Source organism: Babylonia areolata, chromosome 4 (assembly GCF_041734735.1).
Source record: "Babylonia areolata isolate BAREFJ2019XMU chromosome 4, ASM4173473v1, whole genome shotgun sequence".
Classification (NCBI taxonomy): domain Eukaryota; kingdom Metazoa; phylum Mollusca; class Gastropoda; order Neogastropoda; family Buccinidae; genus Babylonia; species Babylonia areolata.
Genome location: NC_134879.1, coordinates 52,768,310 through 52,793,538, shown reverse-complemented (window position 1 = coordinate 52,793,538; position 25,229 = coordinate 52,768,310). Strand labels below are relative to the sequence as shown.

Below are 25,229 nucleotides of genomic sequence, written 5' to 3'. Positions count from 1 at the left end.
GTATGTAAGGGAGTCTACTATGTAGGGTAGAGCAAGGTTGAGAACAGATGCATTTAAATTGTCTGGACCCATTGCTTTCGCATTCTTTAGATTTGAGATTAAGGAACCAACTTCATGAACAGCAAGTGGGGGGATAGTGAATGAAGTACTGGATTTAAGACGCTATTGACAAAATGTTTGTAGCGACGGAGGAGTAATGTAACATTCTGAGGAAGGTAGTTTGCAAATGTTTGTGCTGATTTAGCTATGTTTAAAAAATGGTCGTTGAGAGTATCCGTTGTCCACACAGTGGCGACAGCATTTGTCTTCTTTTTATGCTTATCGGTAATTTCATTAACAGCACACCATAATGTTGCCGTGTCTCTGTTATTGCTGATAAGTTTTTCAAAATGATCTGACTTTGTTTGTTTAACTAAATCTTTCACTTTATTTCTTTGCTTTTTGTATTCAGTCTCATTCCCAGCAGCATCTAACGCATCTCTAAGTGCCATAGCTTTGATAAGATCTTGCGTCAACCAGTTCGGAAGTGTTTTGTGTTTTACTCTCCATGTCCGAAGAGGAGCATGTCTGTCAACGACTGCAAGAAAGGTTTCATACCATACTGTTAATGCTTGCGCTGGATCCACAGTCATGAATACTTTTTGGAAGGGTGCCAAGCTCAAATCAAGAAAGAATGCAGCGGAACTGAAATTTTTGAAAGAGCGGTATTGGATCGTTGTGTGACCCTTGTTTTGTTTCCGAGGAAGTTTACAAGACCACGTACAGAGAACGGGGCAATGGTCACTGATGCTTTTGTTGGACACTGTGATACCGCATACCAGATCTTTGTTATTTGTGTAAATATGGTCGAGTAGTGTGAATGACGTTTTCGTGATTCTGGTTGCATTGTGAATGAGTTGATGCAATCCAAAGAGAGTAGTAGTTGATTCCCATGCAGGTTGTGGTTTGAATAGATTAATGTTGAAATCTCCTAGCAGAATGACATTTTGTTTATGTTTATAAACATTGTCCATCATTTGTACAAAGTCATCATACCAAGGAAACTTAGTTGAAGGATTTCTATATAGAAATCCTTCGAGGAGAGGGGTGGACTTGGAAGGTTTGACCTGTAACCACATGCATTCCACATTGTTGGTTTCCAAGTCATGTCGTCTCTTTGTAAAACGTGAAATATTTTGATGAATATATATTCCTAGTCCTGTTTCACCAGAGTGATTTGCATCACGTCGTATGAAGTTATAGTTAGGTATGGATAAGGCCTCGTCTGTGAAACGGGAATCAAGGCGCGAGAATCATTTAGTAGCATGCATATATCATGAAGCTTATTGTATAAGTGATAAACATTCAAGTGACCAAGCCGTAACCCTTTATCATTCCTGATCCCATCAGACTGTTTCACAGTAGTTGCCATAGTATAATGGGCTGTAAGATGACTATATATAATCAGGAGTATTAACAGAACGATATGTTTGAAAGAAAAACAAACTGTAAAAAAGAAAGTGGGGATGCTCGTTCAAAATGAGGGTAAGCTGAGCAAATGTCTGATTTTAGCTGTTGCCTGAGAGTAAAGAAATACAAACAAGTAGTATAGCATATAACACACAGGAAATGTCAAATGAGTCAGTCAGTGTGTGTTCTATTTGCACTGGGCAGGTTGTGGCAGAAACTTCACACACGGCAACGCCGCTTAGTGAAGGCGAGAAGTTCGAAGATAAGAAAAATTAATAGGAAACAGATAAAATCCGAACAGAAAAAAAATCAAGCACTGGAAACGCAACTGATACAATTTGAAGACACGAAGTTGTTCAGTGTTGACACTAAGGCTGCGGCCATAGTAAACCCGGCCGTCCGGAGTTTTGACGGCCGTCTCTTTAGCCCGTAGAACGGGTCCGTCAAAGTGGCCATAGTAAACCCGGCTTTCCGGAGTTTTGACGGCCGTCTCTTGCTGAGGCCAAGTGCGGTCAAGGGAAATGTGAGTCGTCACTATCAAAATGGCGCGGACGAAACGGAACAAATCGTTGTTGTTGCTGTGGTGGTGGTGGAGGAAGAAAAGAGGGAGCCTACGACGTTTCGCTGTTCATCCTATCAACAGATGGAGACACATGTATGCAGAATATCACCATCTGATGCCCCAGCTGCGCAATCACTTGGAGAAGTTTCATCAGTACATCAGAATGACACCACATTCTTTTGATCATCTTCTTGAACTCTGTGCACCTGATCTTCGAGAAAAGTCAACTAACTTCTGCCGAGCAGTTCTAGTGTGTACATCTGCGCGCACACACGTGTGTGTGTGTGTGTGTGTGTGTGTGTGTGTGTGTGTGTATGTGTGTGTGCGCGCACGCGCGTGTGTGTGCGCGCGTGTGTGTGTGCGCGCGCGCGCGCGTGTGTGTGTGTGTGTGTGTGTCGTGCGTGCGTGCGTATGTGTGTATGTGTGTGTGTGTGTGTGAGAGAGAGAGAGAGACATGTGAATTAAAAAAAAAAAACCCAGCAATTTAGTATGCACACTTACCATTTTCCCCATTTTCGCAATGTTCTCCCACGCAGCCGCCACAAGATCTCTGTCGGCATGTCTTTTGTCACTCCTGCTGTAAATAAATGTTCTGAGCCTCACAGCACTGATCAACTTCTCTTCGTCCATGTTTGCAAGGAAGATAAGTCATTGAAAAATTAGGAACGGAGTTCTTCCCCTTTCCCTTTTCCTTTCCGTCGACCCGGCAAACGGACGTTTTGCACGAAAGTCGAAACGACGGGTTGAAAATGCCGGGCCGGGCCTGCTCCACTATGGCCACCCACATCCGTCATCGGTGACGCCACAGAGCAATTAAGCCAGGCAGGTTCTTTTACCCGGGCCGGCAAAAAAGACGGCGGTAAAAAACCGGGTTTACTATGGCCGCAGCCTAACACGGACAACAGAAGGTTCGGAGATGTTTAACGAAAACACCAATTCACGTCAGGGTCAACACGTTCAAAGTCACAGTTTTTCACTGAGTACCAATATCAATAACCAGCAAGACTAATAACCAATAGGACTGCCAACACAAGGGTTACACACACACACACACACACACACACACATTTTTTTCTTCTGTGTAACAGATGTGTGCACTTGTATTTTATACAAACAATATAGGTACACTTGATTTATTCACACACTGATATTTTCAGAACTGAAAGAGATGCTTGGGAGGTGGATACATAAAACACGGCCAGTTATACCACGGAAAGGGTGGGCCACTTCTGAGAGGGTGTGGAGAATACAGAACTCAGAACTCATTTAATTTGTCGTAAAACCATCATAGGAATTATGGACACTATAAACTAAACACAACAAGCAAACAAAAAGTAAAAGCAATAAGTTGTGAGCACATGCAGGATATTCCATAAGACATAGTTATGGACTGCGAACTTTAAAGCATTCATATATGTATTTTGCCAGTTCTGGTTGGAAATAATTTTGTGGCAACAGAGAACTCAGCCTTTGGATTATTGTGTTGCCAGTGCCATCTGGCCAATGATTCGAAGACTGGAAATTAACTGTCACAAGTAGGCGAGATCTCAAGTCACACTACACTTGTCCAGAAAATGCAGTTCATCCTCTATAACTAAACATGATTTACATATCCGGTCTTTCCTAGTTACGTTGTAGTGACATCCACGCTCAATTTCAAGTTCATGTGCACTTATTCGCAATCGACATAGTGCTCCTCTGTGTTTAATATTTTTGCAGCTGATCAGGTAAGGTTGTAATGTGTAAATATTTGTAATTTTGCAATAAAAGGAGAGCCTTGAAATGGTCTCGTTCTTTCTGCTGTTCCAATATTGAACGTATTTATTCTGTAGTTTATTCATGACAGAATATTTTAGTCGCTTAATGCTGAGTGTGCCTTGGTTCTCCCACACGTGGGAGAATCCAATTGAAACCGGCATCTTTTTGATAAAATTAAGCCAAGGAACTTTTTCCAATGAATTCGTCGATAACATATCATCATATGCTTGCCTCAAATAGCTATCTTCTTTTGATTCTATGATGTGTACCCAAAATGAGATGACCTGACACACTGCGGTCAGAGAAATGGGGTATCTGCCCAGCTCTGCCAGCGTCCTGGTAACTTAATTGATCTTTTGTGTGCGCCCATTAAGCTCCTACAGAAGTTGACATGTACATTTTTTGATGGGCATTTTGTGGAGAGAAAGGCATCAAATTGGTTAAACAGCATAGAGGGCGTGGAGAAGTTTGTCGCAGTTTGATTGAATGGAAACCACACTTCAGCGCCGTAACTGAGAATTGGGGTGACTAAAGTGTCAAACATTTGCGTCATTACATCCATTTTTACTTCTTTCCCTCGCACACTGCGTTTCAGAGCATGCGCTGCTTTATGTCCTTGTTTGGCTAAGTGGTCTTCAGCAAGGTGAAAATTTCCACTCTTATGAAAAATGACTCCCAAGTATTTGTATCTATCCGTCGTTTCGATGCAGTTATCGCCACATGAAAAGAGCACTGGTATTTTGGGGTCGTTTTTTTGTGTGAAAATTACTTTTGTTTTGTCCCTGTTGAATTTAAGCCCCCATTGCAGACAGTATTCATGTAGTTGGTCTAGTAATACAGCTGTGGTGGTGGTGGTGGTGGTGGTGGAGCCACAGGTCCACACACAGAACCGTACTGCCCAGCAGGAACACATTGTTGTTCCCTGACAGTACAGGCAGGAGGCGGCGGACAGTGGCGGGGCAGAAACCAGCAGGGCACGGCGCGCTGCCTCCTTGCTGGCTGGGTGACGGGTTCTCAGCAGAGGAAGGGGGTGGTGGTGGGGCCAAGTGAGCATGCCGTGTGTCGTCACGCCTGATGAGCAGAGCAGGAGCGGGGGAGGAGGAGGATGGACTGAAAGTGTGGTGGGGAGAAATGGGGTGGGAGAGGGTAATATGTTGTGGTTGGGGAGACAAAGTTGTATGTGTTTGCCTGTGTTTTGGTAAATCTGGAAACTCCGCCTGGTTCATGGGGGGAGGGGAGGTTGTGTTGGTAACTCGTCGTTTGTTCATTGAATCATTGGGCACAAGGGCAGAATGTGTGGAGCGAGGTGGGTGGGGAGGGGTCGGCAAGAGAGAGAGAGAGAGAGAGAGAGAGAGAGAGCGTGTGTGTGTGTGTGTGCATGCGGCAGTGTGTTATTGGGGGTGGAGTGGGGGAGGTTCTCAGTGTCTGTTGATCCGTTATGAGATAATGAGTTTTAAAAACAACAACAACAAAATAACATTATTTATGACCAGTCTCAGTTACCAGACCTTAAAACTGGACTCACTGGAGAATTAGTTGAATTATGTGCATTCTCAAATCATATTAGCATATCAGTTACATGCTAATCCGGCAACACCGACCGGGTACCGACACACGGAACAATTCCATCTTTTCATCATTAAGCACGTAATTTTGGACTGTGATTTGATGAAGCCTCATCTGCACGTAAGTGTGTCATCACAAGTGACTGAGAACGTTGATGTTTTTGACTTTTTGCATTCATTATCACTGAGTTGCTTCGCTTGATAGATTAACTATTTCCCCGGATTTTACGAAGTCAGTTAAGTAATTTTCTTTTCTTTTTTTTTGTTTGTCTTATTTTCATAACTTAACCCACCCTCTCCCTCGATCGTATGCCCGGTTTCCCCTAACTCACCATTCATCCACATCCCCCTCCTCTTCTAAACGATAATACTCAAATGTATACATTAATACTTTGACAAAAAATGTCTTCAATCACCGATATGTGTGACGCGCGCGATAGTGTGTTTCCGTGGTGTTAATCTTCAGTCCTGTCGTTTCATCACTGAAGAGTGACATCTGACCCAACTCCGCTAACACAGTCACGCTAGGCTTGATCTCCAACAGTCTCAACAACAACACCTTCCACAAGAAGCTATCAAGACCACCCCGCACTAGAAAAGAGAGAAAGAGAGAGAAGGAGAGAGAGAATACTGTATATGTATGTACTATGCTTGCATATGTGTGTGTGTGTGTGTGTGTAAAAGAAAGAATATGTTTGTGTGTAAGAGTATATATATATATATATATATATATGTGTGTGTGTGTGTGTGTGTGTGATTGTGTGTGTGTGTGTGTAAAGGAGAGAGAGAGTGAAATTATGTATGAATATATGCTTGTGTGTGTGTGTGCGTGTGTGTGTATGTGAGCGCGCAAGCATGTGTGAGTGTGTGTGTGTTCATTTAAAAGGTCAAGACTCGCCCCGAGCCAGCCTGTGATGCACCACAATGTATTCTTGTCCAAAGAGGGTCATCTTTGCATGCGACAATTGAAAAAAAAAAAAAATCCACCTCCAACCAGACAGTCTACCAGAACAATCATTCGCATGCAGGCTAAGAGGCACAGAAACAAAGTGGAAGACACACAGTTTTTATTTTTTCAATATTCAGCTGTCTGAATACGTGGTTCCTGAAAGGATAAGCAATGTAATAACCGATTCACTGATTCAAACAAACAAACAAAAAGAAAAAGAAAATCGAAACAAAACACTTAATGGAAAACTGGTCTATGAACCTCTTAAAGAGTGAGTTATCGTTAGCACTTCTTTTTTTTTTCTCTTCTAAATCTCAATACTCCATACTGGACGTAAGAACAGGCAGAAAATGTGGTTGTTGGTGGTGGTGGTACCAGTTACTGCCAGTCATCAGTGTGCCGCGCTGGGCTGGTGGGTGGTGCCTGGTGTTGTTCAGCAGGCAAAATCCAACAGAGTGTACTTGGGGGTCATCCAGGCCTGGTATTGCACTGTGAAGCTGCACGTTTGCTGTGAAACACACACACACACACACACACACACACACAAGGCACGTTCTTGGTTATATCTATCTGTCATTTTTGACTCACTTGTGTAAACAAAGTGAGTCTATGTTTTAACCCGGTGTTCGGTTGTCTCTCTCTGTGTGTGTGTGTGTGTGTGTGTGTGTGTCCGTGGTAAACTTTAACATTGACATTTTCTCTGCAAATACTTTGTCAGTTGACACCAAATTTGACATAAAAATAGGAAAAAATTCAGTTCTTTCCAGTCATCTTGTTTAACACAATATTGCACCTTTGGGATGGGCACAAAAAAATTAAAAAAAAGAAGCCTAATTATATGCAAACAGCATTTACTGTTATATTTATATTTTTTGTATTCTCTAAACTTGGCACTTTGACCTCTTATTCTGACACAACAACAAAAGGAGTCATTATTATCATTTTTTGTTCAAACAGGAACTTCTTTTGCTAAGCATGGAATTTTTATTTATTTTGCAAACGTTTTGGTGCAGATAGTAAAAAAGGGAAATTACTCTGTAATTAATGCTAGGGGACTTAATTTATCACAAGTGAGTCTTGAAGGCCTTGCCTCTCTTGTTTTCGTTGCACTGACTGCTGTAGAGATGAGACAGGGAGTCATGCGCACGCACACAGACACAGACAGACAGACACACACAAACTCACACACACGCAAATACGCTTACAGTTAAACACACGAACATGTGAGTGTGCCCATGGGTTGGGAGAGAGAGAGAGAGAGAGAGAGAGAGAGGCAGGAAGACACACAGACAGAAAGACAGAAACGAGAAAAGCGAGATGAAAAGAAGACAACATATGAAAGGAAATGGAAGAAAGTGGTGGAAGAGGAGGATGAAAGGAGAAGAAGGAAAATGAAGAAAAAACGTCATGTGTGTGTGTTGTGTTGTGTGTGTGTGTTTGTGTGTGTGTGTGTGTGTGTGTTGTGTGTGTGTGTGTGTGTGTGTGTGTGATTGCATGTGTACACGCGTGCATGTGTGTATGTGTGGCTGTGGGTGCATGGGTGTGCTTGCGCACACGAAATTATATCTTGATTGTATACAAGCTAACCACACAGACTTCCCTGAGATGAACATAATGTAAAAAAAGTATATATATATATATATATATATATATATATATATATATATATATATATATATATATATATATATATACAACAACAAACAAACAAATCAACAACGAGCAAACAATAACCGATGCTGAGAGCAATCAGTCTTGCATACACAGGATTTTGGAAAAGAAATTGAAAGACATTTCAAGGATATCAATGTCGACCCCCTCCCCAACCACACCCCCTCCACCCCACCTCAATAATCTTTAAGCCTTCAGACATGTAACCTGTGCATGCATGTGTGTACGTGTGTGCACAGAGGAAGCCGCTTCCTGGTGTGTGTGTGTGTGTGTGTGTGTGTGTGTGTGTGTGTGTGTGTGTGTGTGTGTGTGGAACACACATGCATGCATGAGTGTACGTGCGTGCATGTGTGTGTGTTTGTGTGTGTGTGTGTGTGTGTGTGTGTGTGTGTGTGCATACGTGCGTGTATTTGTGTGTGAGATATGGAAGTCCGAGAAAGAACTTGAAAAAAGGGGGGCCGGGCCCTTCAAAATCTGGTGACTTTCAACTCCTTTCTGTGCGTGTTAGTTTGAACCGTGCAACGCGTTGAGAACCGAACTGACCTTCAGCCCATGGGCATCAGCGGGGCAGGCTTGGAGGTCCAGGCCGGCACAGCCCTGGTTGCGGCAGTTGGTCGACACCATGGGCACGTTCTTGAAGCGCAGGGTCAGACCGGCAGTCACCTGCAATCATCAAACCTGTGCTCAACAGCTCCACATCGAATCATGATAGATCGTGAGTAGTAATAAAAGGTTAAAAATAAAATAAATAAAAAGGTTAAAGGTCCCATAGCCTTTTACTGTCACTGGGGCAGTGAGTCTATATCCACTGTACCAAGGGCTCGGTATAGACGGGGACCAATCCTCTCCTTCCCGCCGTTTTAACCATCTCCAATCGAAACCAGGAAAATCGAGAGTAAAAAGCCTTTCCCCTAGGACACAACACCATGCCGGAACGGGGCCTCAAACCCTGATCACTGGTGAACACTGGATCACAAGTACAACGTCTAACCGACTCTGCTACGGCGCCTCCGTGGGTAGTATAAGACGCACATTATAATGAACTGTTTATTATTTTATACCACTGTCGTACCTGCCCTCTCCTCAAATCGTTAACATTTGTGTTTATTAGTCCCAACATCAATCAACAGGTGAAAGGCCACACTTGTCCTCATGTGAAGACATCACACCTGGACTAAATGATGAACTCCCACATCCACCTGTTCGTGAGAGGTCATTATTCCCTCACCTAAAACCATCACTCTTGGGCCAATAACGGCAGTTCTTACATCAATCGGGATGTGAAATATTGGCCCAGGGTTCTTTAATGTGTGTTAAGGTGCACGCTGAACACGAGAACTCGGCTCCTTCGTCTCATCTGACAGCCTAAACCACCCTGACTACCACACAAGGTGAGATATGGTATCGGGCTGCATTGGATAAGCGATCATAGCCTCGCTAAGTCTGCTTAGCGTAAAGAAGATTCCAAATTTTAGGCCAGACTTCGGAAAATTCTTAACGATGAATAAAGTTCGCGCTGCTGAAGTCTATGCAATCCAGTCTCGATCCTTGCGGGAATGGAACCCGGTTCCTAGTCGTCTGCAAGGTCACCAGTCGGCCTTGTCTGTTTTAAGTTCTATCCAATCAGAGGGCGCCAACTCAGACTCATGGTTTGAGACACGAAATACAAGTTATTCAAGCAATACTACCGGCCTCCTCACCCCACCTACCGTTTTCGTCTTACACCTGACCCCCAAGTGCTGAAAGTGATAAGAGATTTTAGCCCACATAACAATAACCTTCCTATTTTCCTACTATATCTTTCAAGTACCAGTTCTTCTGCGCAGATGTAAAACCAGAGATGTAGCTGGCGTGTTCTCAAGCCACCCGACAGCCTAACTCCCCCACCCTTCCTTCTGCCTCCGCACCACCACCCTTCAATTCAAGCTCAGTTCAGCCTAAGATAAGATAAGATAAGAATAACTTTATTATCTCCAACTGGAGAAATTTGGTCAGGTGCATTATCACAACATAGACAAGTAAACAACATGGGGACCATAACTATAAAAGCCAACAACAGCCCCTACAAATATTACGAAGATACAAATGTAAAAAATATCACATACATCGTTTCATACATACATCCACACACTGCAGGTAATAACTAGTATTCTTAATGTAAAAAACAGAAAAAATTAAGAAACATTATTTGAATATAATTGTAAACATAGCCTACTATACTGCACATTGATTATAATAGACAGATAAGATAAGAATAAAGATGAATTGCGGAAAACCACAACCAGATAATCAGCACACACCCGCAACCCCCCCCCCCCCCGCCCCCCACCCACCCCACACACGCAGATAACTTGATTAAACAAGAGTAATAAACATATGTTCTCAAATAAAAGCATTTCACATATTCGCTTTTAAAAACATCGCAATTAATTGTTACATCGTAATTATTAAACAGAAACATATTTAGAATATGGACGTTAGCATGTCCACAGCAGGCCCTCCACTCCCTGTTCTACCCAATGAGAGGGAGTCACCTCAGAATCATGGTTTGACTGTGCGTGCAAGCTATCCGGGCAAATCAGTTCGTGTCTAACTCGTGTGGGCGTCGGTCGCTTCCACTTCCCTGTTAAATTTTCCCCTTCGACCAATCCTGGTGAAGCAGGCCAGACTCTACCCCGTCCTGACTACGCCCCTGTATAAAGTGACCTTGTCCAAGCAATGTCTTATTTTGGGCATGGAATTATCATTTGATAGTAGTCCTCCATACCAAAATAGGTGTGAAAGGATAACTACAGCTTGAAACTTGATTAAAGGTAGGTAAAAAAAAATAAAAATGTGATGCAAACCGGTTGGGTGAGCGAAGTGTACACAGAGGTATATTCCGGCCAAGAGGGGTGAAACTTGGCCAAAGCTGGTTTAAACCCTGGGGGATAAAGTAACCTAGGCTACTTCACACCCTGGGTATAAACTAGTCAGGGGTAGTGTTCGGCCTGTTACACCGGTTCCGCACAGTCTGTTTCTCAAGGTGGTGTCATCGCGCTCGGACAAATCCATATGCTTCGCCACATCTGTTACGCAGATGCCCGACCAGGATCATAACTCAACGCGCTTGTTCGTGCATGTATGCATGCATGCATATATATATATATATATATATATATATATATATATATATATATATATATATATATGTGTGTGTGTGTGTGTGTGTGTGTGTGTGTGTGTGTTTGTTTGTTGTGTACCCATCAGAGTGCATTACTTCTCCAGAATTTTGTCAAAAACTTATATTACCATGTCTTTCTTTTCTCAGTGCGTCAAGTACGTGCTGCACACGTGACCTCTGTTTATCGTCTCACCCGAGTGACTACACGCAAAAATGGTTTCTCCAGTCAAACCTGGGAGATGGGGAGAAACGGGGATTCGAACCCAGCCCCCTCCCCTTACCCCCCCACCCCACCCTCTCCACCCACGGACACTGTCCTGGCAGATAAACGTCCTAATCCCCCCCTCTCCCTCCTTACCCCCGCCCCCCCCCCCCAACCCCCCACCCCACATTCTGTCACCTTCCTACCTGTAGCAATTCAATGCCAGAGATGGTAGTCGACCTGGTCTACACTCCATAGCAGCAGCCCACCCCCACCCATCCTACCCTCCTCCCCCTCCAGTAGGCACCCGTACCTGCGAAGTGTAGGTGACGGCAGAGGTGTCCCCGAGAACAGAGGAGAAGATGGAGTTCATTCGGTCGTTGAGGGAGCAGGCAGCGAACTCCAGAGCCTTGACGATGGCGGCTCCCTCGGCGTCGCCGGAGTCTGGCAGGGGCTTGGGGTCGCCGATGCCGCCCACCCTGGCGCGTTTCGCGGGCTGGTGCTGGGAGCAGGTAGGGCCGTCGGTGATGATGAGACGTTCGTCGCCTTGCAGCCAGGCACGGTACCACACGTTGACGTCACAGTAGTAGTCCTGAAGCATGGAGGAGGAGGAGGAGGAGGGGGAGGAGGGGGAGATTTTGTTCAATGTCCCGTCACACACACTGCTAATTGTATACATTTTAGTTAAAAGTATTAAATTCCACATTTGAATGATGGTGATGGTACGGGCACTTATACAGCGCCCATCCTCGCAACAGACAGCCTATCTTAACTCACCAAGTTCCACGGCCGGGGTATCGAACTATCTGACCACAGCACCCGTCATGTTATCATTTACAGGAGGAAGTCTGTTTAATGTCCCGTCATACCCATTGGTGATTGTAGACATTTAGTCAGTTTTATTTTTCATGTTGGGATATTATCATTAAAAAAAAAAAAAAGATATAAAAATAGTAGGAGAGGAGGGGGAGGAGTCTGGGGTGTAGCGGGAAAGATAGAGGGTGGAATCAAAGATGAATAATTTATTTGCATAAACCTTGCTGGCTGAGAAAGCACTGAGAGGTGAACACACTGTTATCTGTTCCAGTGTGCTTGATTGTCTGTAACTGAGAAAGAGAGAGAGAGATGGAGGGAGGGAGAGGAGGGAGAGAGAGTCCATTCCTAAGCAGCAGCACAAAATGTACCCTCTAACAAATGGCGTGTTATAAATACTTATAAACCCTGATGGCACCGTCAAAAGCTGTGCTGGACGTGTAAGACCTGATCCTGCAGCACACACTTGTTTGCATTCTACGCCTCGTTGTACATGTCCCTCCTCCATGCCCTACTTTTCAGATACAGCTCTCGTCCCCTCTCTGTTACGTGGCCTGGCCGACTCCTCATCAAAACCCCTACCTCACCGGACAAGATAAGTCACTGCACCACGTCTTTGAAAACACTCGCTGGGCAAAATTTCGCTCATTCAACAAAATAGGGACAACAGTTTGTCTCTTCAGCACTGACTTAAAAAAAAATGTAACCGAGCATTGTCGGTATGTATACCATGGCAAGCTTCGTCCTAGCCTGCGGAATCTGACCTCTTTCCCATCTGGACTGAAAATGGTTTCTTCTTCAGATGACTCTTGTTTGATTCTCTTATCCTTCAATATCCCCCTTCACCTGTTTAATTACTCTCCAGCAATAACTTCGACCTAGTGTTGAAGGACGAAGTGTTAAGTGTTGTTTTGTCATACATTGATGCAGACTCGTACCACACTCACGTCCAACTCTTCGTACCACACTCACGTCCAACTTGACTCTTCGTACCACACTCACGTCCAACTCTCCATTCAATTCTGTTATTCAACGAAAAAAACCAACCAAACAAAAAAACCAAAAAAAACCTCAGGACTAAGATGTTCCAACAGGCGTTCGTGCCCGCTGTCTGTCAGCCTCACACACACATTCTGTCGGTGAACCTAGGTCACCCAGGTCGTTCCTTTTCTAAAGCACCTGCTTGTTCTGTGATGCTGTCCCTTCAGTGGTTGGAGCCAAAATGACCCAGAGCTCTTTGAAAATGCCCAAGGTGCTATTTAATCCTTCCTCCACACATTGCAGTGCCCTCAGATTTAACCCCAGAATTACTATTGTTCACCGGCAAACAGATTAACAACTAATTTTCATAAACTCTAACCAAAAGCAAAAATTCGGAAGATTTTTTCCCCCCAACTAAGCCAAATTAGATTGGTATACAAACATAAAGAAAGATATTCCTACATTCAACAAGCGGGAAAATGAATAAAGAACGCTTACAGAGACTCACTAATTAGTTCCGGAAATTCCAAGATTTTGCAACTTGGATTCCCGATAGCTCAGAGGTATAAGACACGTGGTCAAAGGGAGATAATCTAGCCCTTCAACTCGGTTCAGTACAGTCGAAAACGGACAGTCTTGCTGCATATGAGAGGCCAATTTATTGTCCTCTCACAGTTGTATTTTCCCCATCCTGCCCCCTCACCACCTCCCTCGTTGATCGCAACGAAATGATTTAGATACGTATCCACACATTGATACAATACTGATTATACCCTTGAATCATAGACGTGATGATTTTCCACTTGAAATGCTGTTCATTATTCTTATAAATTACAGTATCGTTCTTACCGTTGGATGACAGACTTACCGTGTGGTGTTCTTTGTATGTCTAAAAGTTGCAAAACGGTTCATTGACAGATGACTTCAGCAAGTGCTGTCACATGCCTCTTGTGTATGTATCAGTATTTGTGTGTGCCGGTGTGCGTGTGTAGTGTGCTTGAGTAAGTGCACAAGTATACGCGCGTGACAGAGAGAGAGAGACAGAAAGAGAGAGAGAGAGAGAGAGGAGTCAACTGATTGGCTTGAAAACACAGACACATACACACACAAAAAAAAACATAACCACCAAAAACACACACACGCACTCATACATTTACAGGCGCACGCCGACACATACAGTAATTATACAGTAAGCACTACACACACACGTAGGCACACACACACACACACACAATATCTCACTCACACGCACACGCCTACACATATACATAAGCACTACACATAAACGTAGGCACACACACACACACACACACACACACACAAACACAATTTTCCTCTAAATCTAATCATAAAGATTAAAAACGTAAGTCCACAAATCCGCTCTTACCCCAGTGAGGTGCAGAGTAAGGTACAGCTTTTCTCCGGCCACGACCTGTGAAACAGAAGTGGGCACACATTGCATTATGAGTGATGACAATTACAAACGACCAGTGATTATTCTTATCAGATGTCTACAAGCGTTCACGTTCAAAGCCTCTTCTTTTCCCCATGCACTGAAGCAGAAAATCTGAAAACAAAATAAAATATTCATCGGCAATTCTGATTTTGCGACTGCCGGTCATACATTCATACATGCACTGGTTTTACGAGAGGTTCTGTCTCGTTTCTTTGGTTGGATGGTTGTTTGTATATACGTACATATATATATATATATATATATATTCCAAAACATATTGTAAATAGCACATAGCTTGTTCCTTTTTTTACTTTCCTTGTTTGCAATTGCCTTTATTAGCTCTGAATGAAATTCTGTTTGTTTGTTCAACGTCCAAATTTGCACAACATCCCCGAGTTACACAGCAGATGATACCACGGTCACACCTGATAACTAAATTATCAAAATCAGGCATACTAGTACACAGACTGTGAATTTCCAGAACACTTACTCATCCTTCTCCTGTTAGAAAGTGAAGACTTATAGCGGGTAGCCTCTTACAACCATCGGGGCAGTGAATTAATAATAATAATAATAATAATAATGGTATTTGTATAGCGCTAAATCTTGTGCATAAACAAATCAAAGCGCTTTCGCACCAGTCATTCTCACGCAAGCATAACTCTAAAACTGCAAAAAAACTAAAAAGACAAGGAAGAGGCAGGGAAGGGAGGCTACTTTGGGAAGAGGTGGGTTTTAAGGCCAGACTTGAAAGAGCTGAGTGTGGAGACTTGACGAAGCGAAAGAGGAAGTTCATTCCAACTGCAAGGTCCAGAGACAGAGAAAGAACGGTGGCCAACAGTCGAGAGTTTGAATCTGGGTATATGTAAGTGGAGTGGATCCGAAGCTGATCGTAGTGAGCGAGATGGAGTGTAGAGGTGAAGGCAGGCACAGAGATAGGAAGGGGCTGATTTGTGAATACATTTGTAGCATAGAGTGCTGATCTTGTACTTTATTCGGTGTGAGACAGGGAGCCAGTGGAGATGTTGCAAAAGAGGAGTGGTGTGCTCAGATCTTTTCTTTCTGAGGACGAGTCGGGCAGCAGAATTTTGTATGCGCTGAAGGGACTGAATGGATGAAGCAGGCAAACCAGACAATAGAGAGTTACAGTAGTCAAGGCGAGAGAGAATGAGAGAAACGACAAGTCTAGATGTTGCGTCAGTGGACAGATATTTCCGGATGGAACTGATGCGCCGCAGTTGACAGTAGCAGGATTGACATGTCTGATTGATAAATGTTTGCATGGACAGTGTGTTGTCAAGGACAACGCCGAGGTTCCTGACTGAAGTGGACAGAGGGATGGATGTACTGCCAAGTTTGATTGTATTAGTTGTAATGGAAGAGAGTTTTTGTTTAGTTCCTATGATCATTGCTTCAGTTTTGTCCGCGTTCAATTGTAACTTATTTAGAGTCATCCAATTTTGAATATCCAGGAAGCAGTTAGATGTTTCTTGCAAGAGCGACGACAGTTTTTCAGGTGTATCACTCTTCTGGAGTTGAGTGTCATCAGCGTAAGAATGATGACTGACATTATGGCGGTTGATAATTTCAGCGAGAGGAGCAGTGTACAGTGTGAAGAGCACTGGGCCTAAAACAGATCCCTGTGGGACTCCATGTTCAATTTTAACGGGTTCAGACTGGAAATTATCAACAATGACAGACTGGAATTCAAAGACCAATATTGTCTAGGGCTCGGCACAGGAAGGCGGGGCCAAATCCTCTCCTTCCGCCTTCTTAACGCTCCCCAATAGAAGTCGGGTACACCTAGGTGGCGTGAGGAAAAACGGAGTAAAATGCAACACTATGCCGAAACAGGATCTTAATAATCCCTGATCACTGGTGGTCAATGGATTAGAAATCCAACGCCAAAAAGATTTTGCCACGGTGCCTCGTAATAATAATAGGAATAATAATAATAATAATAATCATAATGGCATTTATATAGCGCTGAATCTTGTGCAGAGACAAATCTAAGCGCTTCCACACCAGTCATTCACACGCATGCATAACTCTAAAACTGAAGAAAACTGAAGACAAGGAAGAGGTAGGGGAGGGAGGCTATCTTGTGAAGAGGTGGGTTTTAAGGCCAGACTTGAAAGAGCTGAGTGCGGAGACCTGACGAAGCGAAAGAGGAAGTTAATTCCAAATACAAGGTCCAGAGGCAGAGAAAGAATGGTGTCCAACAGTTGAGTGTTTGAATCTGGGTATGCGTAAACAGAGTGGATCCGAAGCGAAGAGTATGTTGAAAATTCTTACCATCGGTCATATGGGATCGTGTGATCAACCTTTCCATCTATCCCTGTGTCCACGCATGTGCAACACGAATAACCTACCACAGCACTGATGGAGACCTAGCTCAAAAAGTCAGAAGGAAAGCCCGAAGTCTGGCAGACAGACCAGCATCAGACTTCAGTCTGTGCAAAATGTGTGAGAGATTCCGTGTTCAACTGGGCCTGTCAAGCGCTTACAACAGACGCTGTGCAAGGAACATCACCCAGAGCACAACCCCTTAGTCTCCCGAGACTGCATGACAGGTGCCAACCACTGCTACACATCTCTTACAAGGATCCTCCCATCCCCCGCTGTTCATCTCAAACTTAACATTTCGTGGTGAGACTGACCTGAATTTTTTATCCGTGCAGACTGGTCCGTATGTAAAGAAGTGAGTTTTCGACCGAGTTTTCAACAAACATTTTTCCAACTTGACAAGAGATGCAGCAGCACAGTTACACTCAGGGACGCCCCTGGCCTTTCTTCTTCTTCTTCTTCTGCATTCGTGGGCTGCCACTCCCACGTTCACTCGCATGTACACGAGTGGGCTTTTACGTGCATGACCGTTTTTACCCCGCCATGTAGGCAGCCATACTCCGCTTTCGGGGGTGTGCATGCTGGGTGTGTTCTTGTTTCCATAACCCACCGAACGCTGACATGGAATACAGGATCTTTAACGTGCGTATTAGATCTTCTGCATGCGTTTACACACGAAGGGGGTTCAGGCACTAGCAGGTCTGCACATATGTTGACCTGGGAAATCGTAAAAATCTCCACCCTTTACCTACCAGGCGCCGTCACCGTGATTCGAACCCGGGACCCTCAGACTGAAAGTCCAACGATTTAACGACTCGGCTATTGCGCCCGTCCCCTGGCCTTTCGAAAAGAAGCAGATATGAGGGATTTACTCAAAGAAAGGAAGAGACTGTGTAGTTCATACACACTGACGCACAGATACAGAGAAATGAACCCAGAGCTCATACTTTACTGCAAGGCAACCGACCTGTTTGCAAAGGAGGCACATAATACATTTAAGGCAAACAAAATGCTGTACATAAAGGGGGGGAATGGACCAGCACCATGAACAAAGAATTTAGTATATAAAATGTAGGCAAAATTTTAACCAAAAAATTTTACTTTTTAACATTCTCTAGTTTTTAAAAGGAAAACTGTGTATTGCAAGTAGTTTCGTTTCCTCTGGGTTTGTGTGTGTGTGTGTGTGTGTGTGTGTGTGTGTGTGTGTGTGTGTGTGTGTGTGTGTGTGTGTACAAGTACCGCAAAGTGATAGAACAGAGAGAGAGAGACAGACAGACAGACAGACAGAGACCTGTGTCCTGGCGCGGACGATCTCGAGCAAGTGTAGCTGTTCACTGGAAAAGCCATACTGTTCGTTGATGGCCCTCACAGCAAACAACACTGGTTCGTAGGAGGGCGACACTGTTGTGTCAGTGATGCCCCCTGTCCTCAGCAGACAGACAGCCACAGCGGGCAACAACACGAGAATCACGGCCTTCATGTTGAACAATGCTTTGAACGTTTTGGACACTATCCACTATTCCAGCCAGGATGGTTGTCCAAGTCGGTTTAGGTCTTGAAGGGCTGGGGATTTCTTTATAAAAGGCAGCGACACTGATACCAGTGATACGCTAGCGACCCATCTGTTGCTGCTTTTGCAGTTTGGGAGATTGCATGGCAAATACCCTGTGACAAATTACTACGCCTGTTTGAAATGGCCTCGAGCAAACAGATACTGACAGTGCTACAGATCTGCTGCGCTGCAGAGCACTGTTTGATAGTCTTTGCGCAGCAGCAACTCCCAAGTTCGGCTGTATATTTGAATTCTGCTCACTGTGGCAGACAGCCAAGCCTGGATGATAACGACTCGTGTGTCGAGTCAGAAAATAAATGTATTGGATTATATCAGGAAAGTTAACTGCAAACAAAGAAATGACAAGACAGTAGGTGAAAGATACATATCTACAATATTCGTTGATGGCAAACTGGGAACATCAATATTCCTTCGCATCCGCACACAACAACTTTCATAACTGGAAGGGAAACACATTCATGTAGTCTGAATTGAAGACTTCTGTCAAGGCAGAAAATACATGTTAAAGATTAATGAAAACGATTACGGCAGAAGGAAGCGAAAATGAAAAAGAAGAAAAAAATTATACAGATCTAAAATTTTCACGGACAGTCCACAAGAGAGACCAGTTTTCCTTCAGTCGGATTGCAACACATTTCATAACCAGAGATGAAACATATCCATGGACACTGAACAAGCTTTGTCTGTCAAGTCAGAAAAAAAATCTACATAACAAAATTTGAAAGTGAAAGAAGAAAGAACACAATCACAATATAATGAGATCCTGAAGGCTAAATGTCTAACCGATTCAGCTACGGCGCCTCCTGAGTATGAATGCAATCATGCATCTACTATAGAACTAAGTAAGAATACAAAGATTCAAGCATATACTTTACAAGTAATATGAATACAAAGAATCATGAGACATATCAAACTAGGAAATATATTTTATATGCTGTTACATGTACTTTTGAACTGGTCGATTGCAATGATATAAGTGTAGTAGCCTATGCACACACACACACACACACACACACATATATATATATATATGTGTGTGTGTGTGTGACACATGCGGCAAAGTTATGAAAGTAGGCCTAATAAGAAAGTGCCGCGGTGCAGTGAATGGGGTGTGAGAAACATTTTTCCTTTTCTTTTTTTCAGATGGGCAAAGAGATGGATTTTAAACAGGTAAAATCTATATAACTTAATCCGAAAGGCACGAATCAATGAAGAATACCCAGCTGCATATCACCAGTGACAGACATATAATGGAAAATTCCGTTGCTAACAGATGAACGGGTGTTTCACCACTACGACATCCTCATGCCTACATTTTTGACAACTGAGAGGGGAGTCATTTCCCCCGAGTTTCAAGGTGTCAGAGCTTGATGACAAATCCCTACACCCTACACAAACATTGGTCTCACATCTTTCGCTCCAGAAAATTCTAATCACGCGCCGGACAAAATACTGCAGGCAGTGTTCCAAAGCACTGTGACCTTGAATAAGTTTACACTTTCATGGTTTGATTGATCCAAACGCCTCATGCACTTTGCGGCTAAAACCCATTTTGCTTCCGAGTCCACTGATTCATGATGAAATCAATTTCTGAAATATGCATATTCTTTCTTCTCAAAAAATAAAAAAATAAAAAAGAAGAAGAAGAAAAACAAATCAATGCCAACACTTGCATTGAAATTTTCATTGACAAAATTAATATCCACCCAAACCAGATTTGAACTTATGAAGAATAGAGGAAAAGAAGAGAACTTTAGCGCGTGCAATCACAGAGAGAGAGAGAGAGAGAGAGAGGGGAGAGAAAGAGAGAGAGAGAGAGAGACCTGTGTTCTGGCGTGGACGACCTCCACCAAGTTCAACTGCGGGGCAGTACCACCACTGGACTTCGAAAACTGTTGGTTGATGGCTTTCACAGCGAACTCAACTGGTTCGTACGTGGCCGACACGGTGGTGTCAGTGATGCCCCCTGACAGACCGATTTGACAGAGAGCCACAGCGGGCAGCAAAGCAAGAATCACGGCCTTCATGTTGTAAGTTCTCCAATGCCTTCAAGATCCGGACTCTTGCCTGGAAAGTTTTCAAATGTCTGTCTTGAGCTGCGAGAGTTCAGTTTTCTTGTTCGTGTTTTTTTTATAAGGCGGCGTCACTGATAAGATTCCCACATGTTCTTACTCCCAAGCTTTTTGGGGACTGTGTTGCGTCCACTGAACGACTGTCAGGGTCGTGATTGGTACTGACACGCCCAGCACGCAGCTGTGTTTGGGTCGCGTTTGAGTGATTGGTTCACGTTCCTTCTTCTTTTTATTTTATTTTATAAAAAAACAAAAAACAAAACAAACAACAACAACAACAACAAAACAAAAAACAAACAAACAAAAAACCCAAAAAGAGCATCGTCTTCAATCAGTCCGTCAAAAATTAGGAATGGGAGGCCTGGGTCAAGTTGCTTCCAGAGGTCATAAGTCTGACGATTCCTTTTCATTTTTATAACCACATATCAGAATGATAGGAGAAAAAAAGATAACAGAAAAAAAAGTTTTTAAAAGCGCTGCAAATAGATTTGATATTTCTTTTCTCGTTTTGTTCGTACAATTTCATTATCAACTGACCGGATTACAGATGTTTTTATTTAGGTTTTTTTTTTCTCTCCCCGTTTTGTTTGAATAAAAAAAAAATTGATTATCAAACGACCGTTAGGTCTACGGTGTATTTTTTTCCGTTTCGAGATAGAGATTTCTTCTTCTTTTTCTTCTTCGTCGTTTTCTTCTTCTTATCATCACCATCGTCTTTTCTTTCTTTCTTTTTTTTTTAAACTTTTTTTTGTCCTTTTTTTTTTTTTTTTTTACTTCAAACAAACACTAAAAACAAAATGAAACCTATCCAATGAGCACGACAAAAGACGGATCAAGGAAGCTAACGCGCCATGACGCTTCGAATGGGCAAGCACAGACTCATTTTGAAGGCTTACACATAAGCCCCATAGACTGAGCGTAAAGAAGCTTGCACATTATACACACCAACACAAATAATGACAGTGACAAATGGTTTAATGAATCAGGCACATGCCCATAATTCATGGGGAGTACAGAAGCCCTGTTAACGAAACAACAACAACAACAACAACACACACACACACACACACACACACACACACAACCACAACAACAACAAACCCCCCACAAAATTCCGATGAATATATGGTGGACATAAAATTCGGTAAAAAAACAACAACAATAATTAAAAAACAAAACAAAACAAAACAAAAAAACCCAACCCCCCCAAAAAAAAAACCCGCCCTCCTTATCTTCCAACACACACACATGAGAATAATGAGTGTGGGTACGTGCATGCGTGTGGTGTGGTGTGGTGTGGTGTGTGTGTGTGTGTGTGGTGCATGTGTACGTGTTTATATGTGTGTGATACTCGCACACTTCTGAAGCAGAAGCATGACACTGCCAACTGTTTGGCAAAGTACGGGATACACGTGTACCTCCCGATAGTGCTATGTGTCAACAGCGCAACGTGTCGTTGTCACCACGTCCAATAGCACCCTGTGTCGATTGCGCAAATGTTTTATCGCTACGTGTCGGTAGCACTATTTTTGTTTTCCAACCTAATGTTCTTTATCGCTACGTGGTCAGTAGCGCTACGTGTCGGTATCGCTCTGTGTCGACAGCACTATTTCTGCCAACCGTTCGAACACTGACTTTCGTGTTGTTTGCGCTGTATATCCTACTATATACGGTTGTAGTGTTCAACTGTCGAATAGCCTTGTTCTCAGTGCAGTGCAAATCGCGTCCACTCTCTTTCTTTGTTCTTCTCTCTTTGAAGGAGAGGAGGGGGGGCCCAGAGGGCTGGGGGGGGGGGGGGGGGGGGGGGGGGGGGGTATCAGAGTCAAAGGGTGGAGGAGGAAGGAACAATCTGTTAATACTTTGAAAAGAAATCAAAATTTCTGTTCCATCTTTCACGAAATTCAAAGTCAGTTGGGCGAGATGGGGACATAACGGAGACGACCCCCCCTTGAAATATATTTCAAGGTACCCGGGCAGTCTGATATGATTACAAATGACTATTCTTTTAAATACCTGTGTTCTGGCGTTGACGATTTCCAGCAGATCCAGCCCATGAGAGTGCGCTCCATGGTTTTGGGCAAACTGCTCGTTGATGGCTTTGACGGCGAACACCACTGGCTCGTATGTGGCCGACACGGTGGTGTCAGTGATGCCCCCTGTGACCGGCTGACCAAAGGCAGCGGCCGCGGCCATTGCGGGCAGCAAGGCAAGGATCAAAACTTTCATTTTTCTTGTTGATCGTTGAAGTTAGTTGCAGGGTGTCTGTCAAGTAACGCTTTCCTGACAGGTTGTCGAATGACGTTGGTGGTCAGCAGTGGCTGTTTTTATAGCGTCTTATGGCGTTATCACATTAATTTTTGTGTCGCCAGGATGTGTCGAGTCTGTGAAGGCGTGTGATTTTAGGGTCAAGGACGTACTAAAAGTTTAATGAGGCGAAGGGAGATAAATATTATTCAACAAAACAAGTAACAGTGCCTGTTGCTCTTAACAAGATAGAGAGCATGCAACTTTAAGCTATTGCTGATTAGTCAAGTAGTCAAGGACGAGTTAACAACACTTGTGAAGGTTTACTATCTCATTTCGCAACCAGTGTGTTGTTTATGGCATGCGCTTTCTTTGTGCAAACAGAAATAAAATCCAGACATTACAAGAAAAGAAAAAAAGGAAAGTCGACTTCTTCAATACACCAGTTTTTTTTGTGTTTTTTGTTGTTTTGTTGTTGCTGTTGTTTTTTTTTAATTGTAACTTACAACCTCCTCAAGAAGAATTATCAATCAACGTGGGTCGATTAAAGGGAACCCATATTTTGAACTCTATTTAGAATTAGAGGATGACCAATCATTTGAAAACTTACTTCAGTCGATTCAAGGTCATGGGTTGGATGGAAAACGTGTTAACGTGACCTGAACAAACAGCAATGAATTCACGTCCAGTGAATGTTTGGTCAATTTAACCCTGACTGTCATTCATTGGTGACGAGGTTAGCCTTAACCTCACACTCCGACCTCTGATCCCAAGCCACTCGTTGAATGCACCAAGAGCGGGCACACATGCACCTACGAGGGCGCGCACACAAACATGTATGTATGTTTATAAATGCATATACATACCTACATATAATATATATATATATATACATATGTGTGTGTGTGTGTGTGTGTGTGTGTGTGTGTGTGTGTGTGTGTGTGAACATATAGATAGATAGGGGGACAGATAAACTGGGTTGTAAATCCAGGCCCTAATGTCTTCATTTTCCATAAGGAGGGGGAAGAAACAATCGAAAGTCAGTGTAAGTTTAACTTTTAACCTAAAGAACGGATTTGCGCTTGGAGACTCGAAGGGGTCAGGGGAGGGGTTAATTGTGAGCTTCCAAGTTCCCCATCAACGCTCGTGTTGTGCGACCATAAGGGCACAACCAATAGGTCGTTGTAAACTCCACTCTCGTCGCTTATGTTAGGCATTTTGTTCTCCCGAAAATCTCGCGCAAATTTCTTCAAAACGGAACAGAGTCTCTGTGGGCTTTTCCAAATACAATAGACTGAGCAACACACTAGACGCCACGTTCTTGGCATCAGAGATCTTTTCCCATCCCTCTTGCGGCCAATCAGTGGCAGCCTCTGTGCGTGTGTGTATGTGTGTGTTTGTGTGGGTCTGTGTTTTTGAGTGCGTTTGTGCATGCGCGAGAGTGTAAGTGTACACAAGTGTCAGGAGAGTTCTGTGCACGTGTGTGTGTGTGTGTGTGTGTGTGTGTGAGGGGGAGGGGGGGTGCGGGGGGAGGGGGGGGTAGAGGATGAGGTATGTGAGTGTATGCATGCCTATACTGTGGGAGCAACAGGATATTGGAACGTATATATGTATATATATCTTTGTATATATGTGTGTGGGGTTGGGGGTGGGAGATATGGGCGTGTGTGTGTGTGCTTGTACAAGTAAGTGTTCATCTGTGTGTGTGTGTGTGTGTGTGTGTGTTTGTGTGTGTGTGTGTATGTGTGTGTGCCATGGAAGCTGCGATACGTAGACTAGAAATGAGTGTGTGGAGGAGGGGGGTAGAGGAGGTGCAGGGTAATGTGTGGTGTGTGTGTGTGTGTGTGTTGGAGCTCATGTACCTTTATATGTATTTGACTGTGCTTTCATATCTGTGAAACTGCATGTTTGGTGCATATCTGTTGTGCATGTGTGGGTGTATATGTGAATGTGTGTCCTCGTGTTTTACATTTATTTGCTTATTTATCATCATTGTTGTCTTATTTATTTATTTATTATTATTATTATTTTATTATTATTATCATTACTACTACCTTTTTTATATTATAATTATTATTTATTTATTTATTTATGTAAGCTTATCTATTATTTATTCACCTTTTTTTCTTTTTTCTCAAGGCCTGACTAAGCGCGTGGGTTACATCTGCTTGGCAGATGTGGTGTAGCGTATATGGATTTGTCCGAACGCAGTGACGCCTCCTTGAGCTACCAGTGAAACTGAAACTGAAATCTCCCGAAGGAAAGGTTAGCCTGCATGGCCAGCGACAGCTGTTTCGCTCTGTGGAGTGCTAACCGGGCTTGCTACTTGCTCCGTACTGGAGAGAAACATTATCACCTGATCACCCCAGCATACAGAACCTTCCATACCCGTGTGTGTGTGTGTGTGTGTGTGTGTGTCTGTGTG

The 25,229-nt window shown here is 43.4% G+C and overlaps 1 protein-coding gene across 3 annotated transcripts; it reads right to left on the bottom strand.

The window, feature by feature from the left end:
* Nucleotides 1-6,384: 6,384 nt before the first annotated feature.
* LOC143281303 (uncharacterized) lies at nucleotides 6,385-22,913 on the bottom strand. Of its 3 annotated transcripts, none has more exons than XM_076586475.1 (5): nucleotides 22,574-22,913; nucleotides 14,501-14,545; nucleotides 11,633-11,911; nucleotides 8,498-8,617; nucleotides 6,385-6,791 (listed from the first exon to the last, which is right to left on the bottom strand). In XM_076586475.1, the coding sequence occupies exons 1-5, from the start codon at nucleotides 22,784-22,786 to the stop codon at nucleotides 6,717-6,719; spliced, it is 732 nt and encodes a 243-aa protein (XP_076442590.1). In that variant the 5' UTR covers nucleotides 22,787-22,913; the 3' UTR covers nucleotides 6,385-6,716. The 3 variants fall into 3 exon arrangements, with proteins under 3 accessions (XP_076442590.1, XP_076442591.1, XP_076442593.1); XM_076586476.1 differs by lacking the exon at nucleotides 22,574-22,913 and adding an exon at nucleotides 20,312-20,602; XM_076586478.1 differs by lacking the exon at nucleotides 22,574-22,913 and adding an exon at nucleotides 18,207-18,468.
* Nucleotides 22,914-25,229: the final 2,316 nt, after the last annotated feature.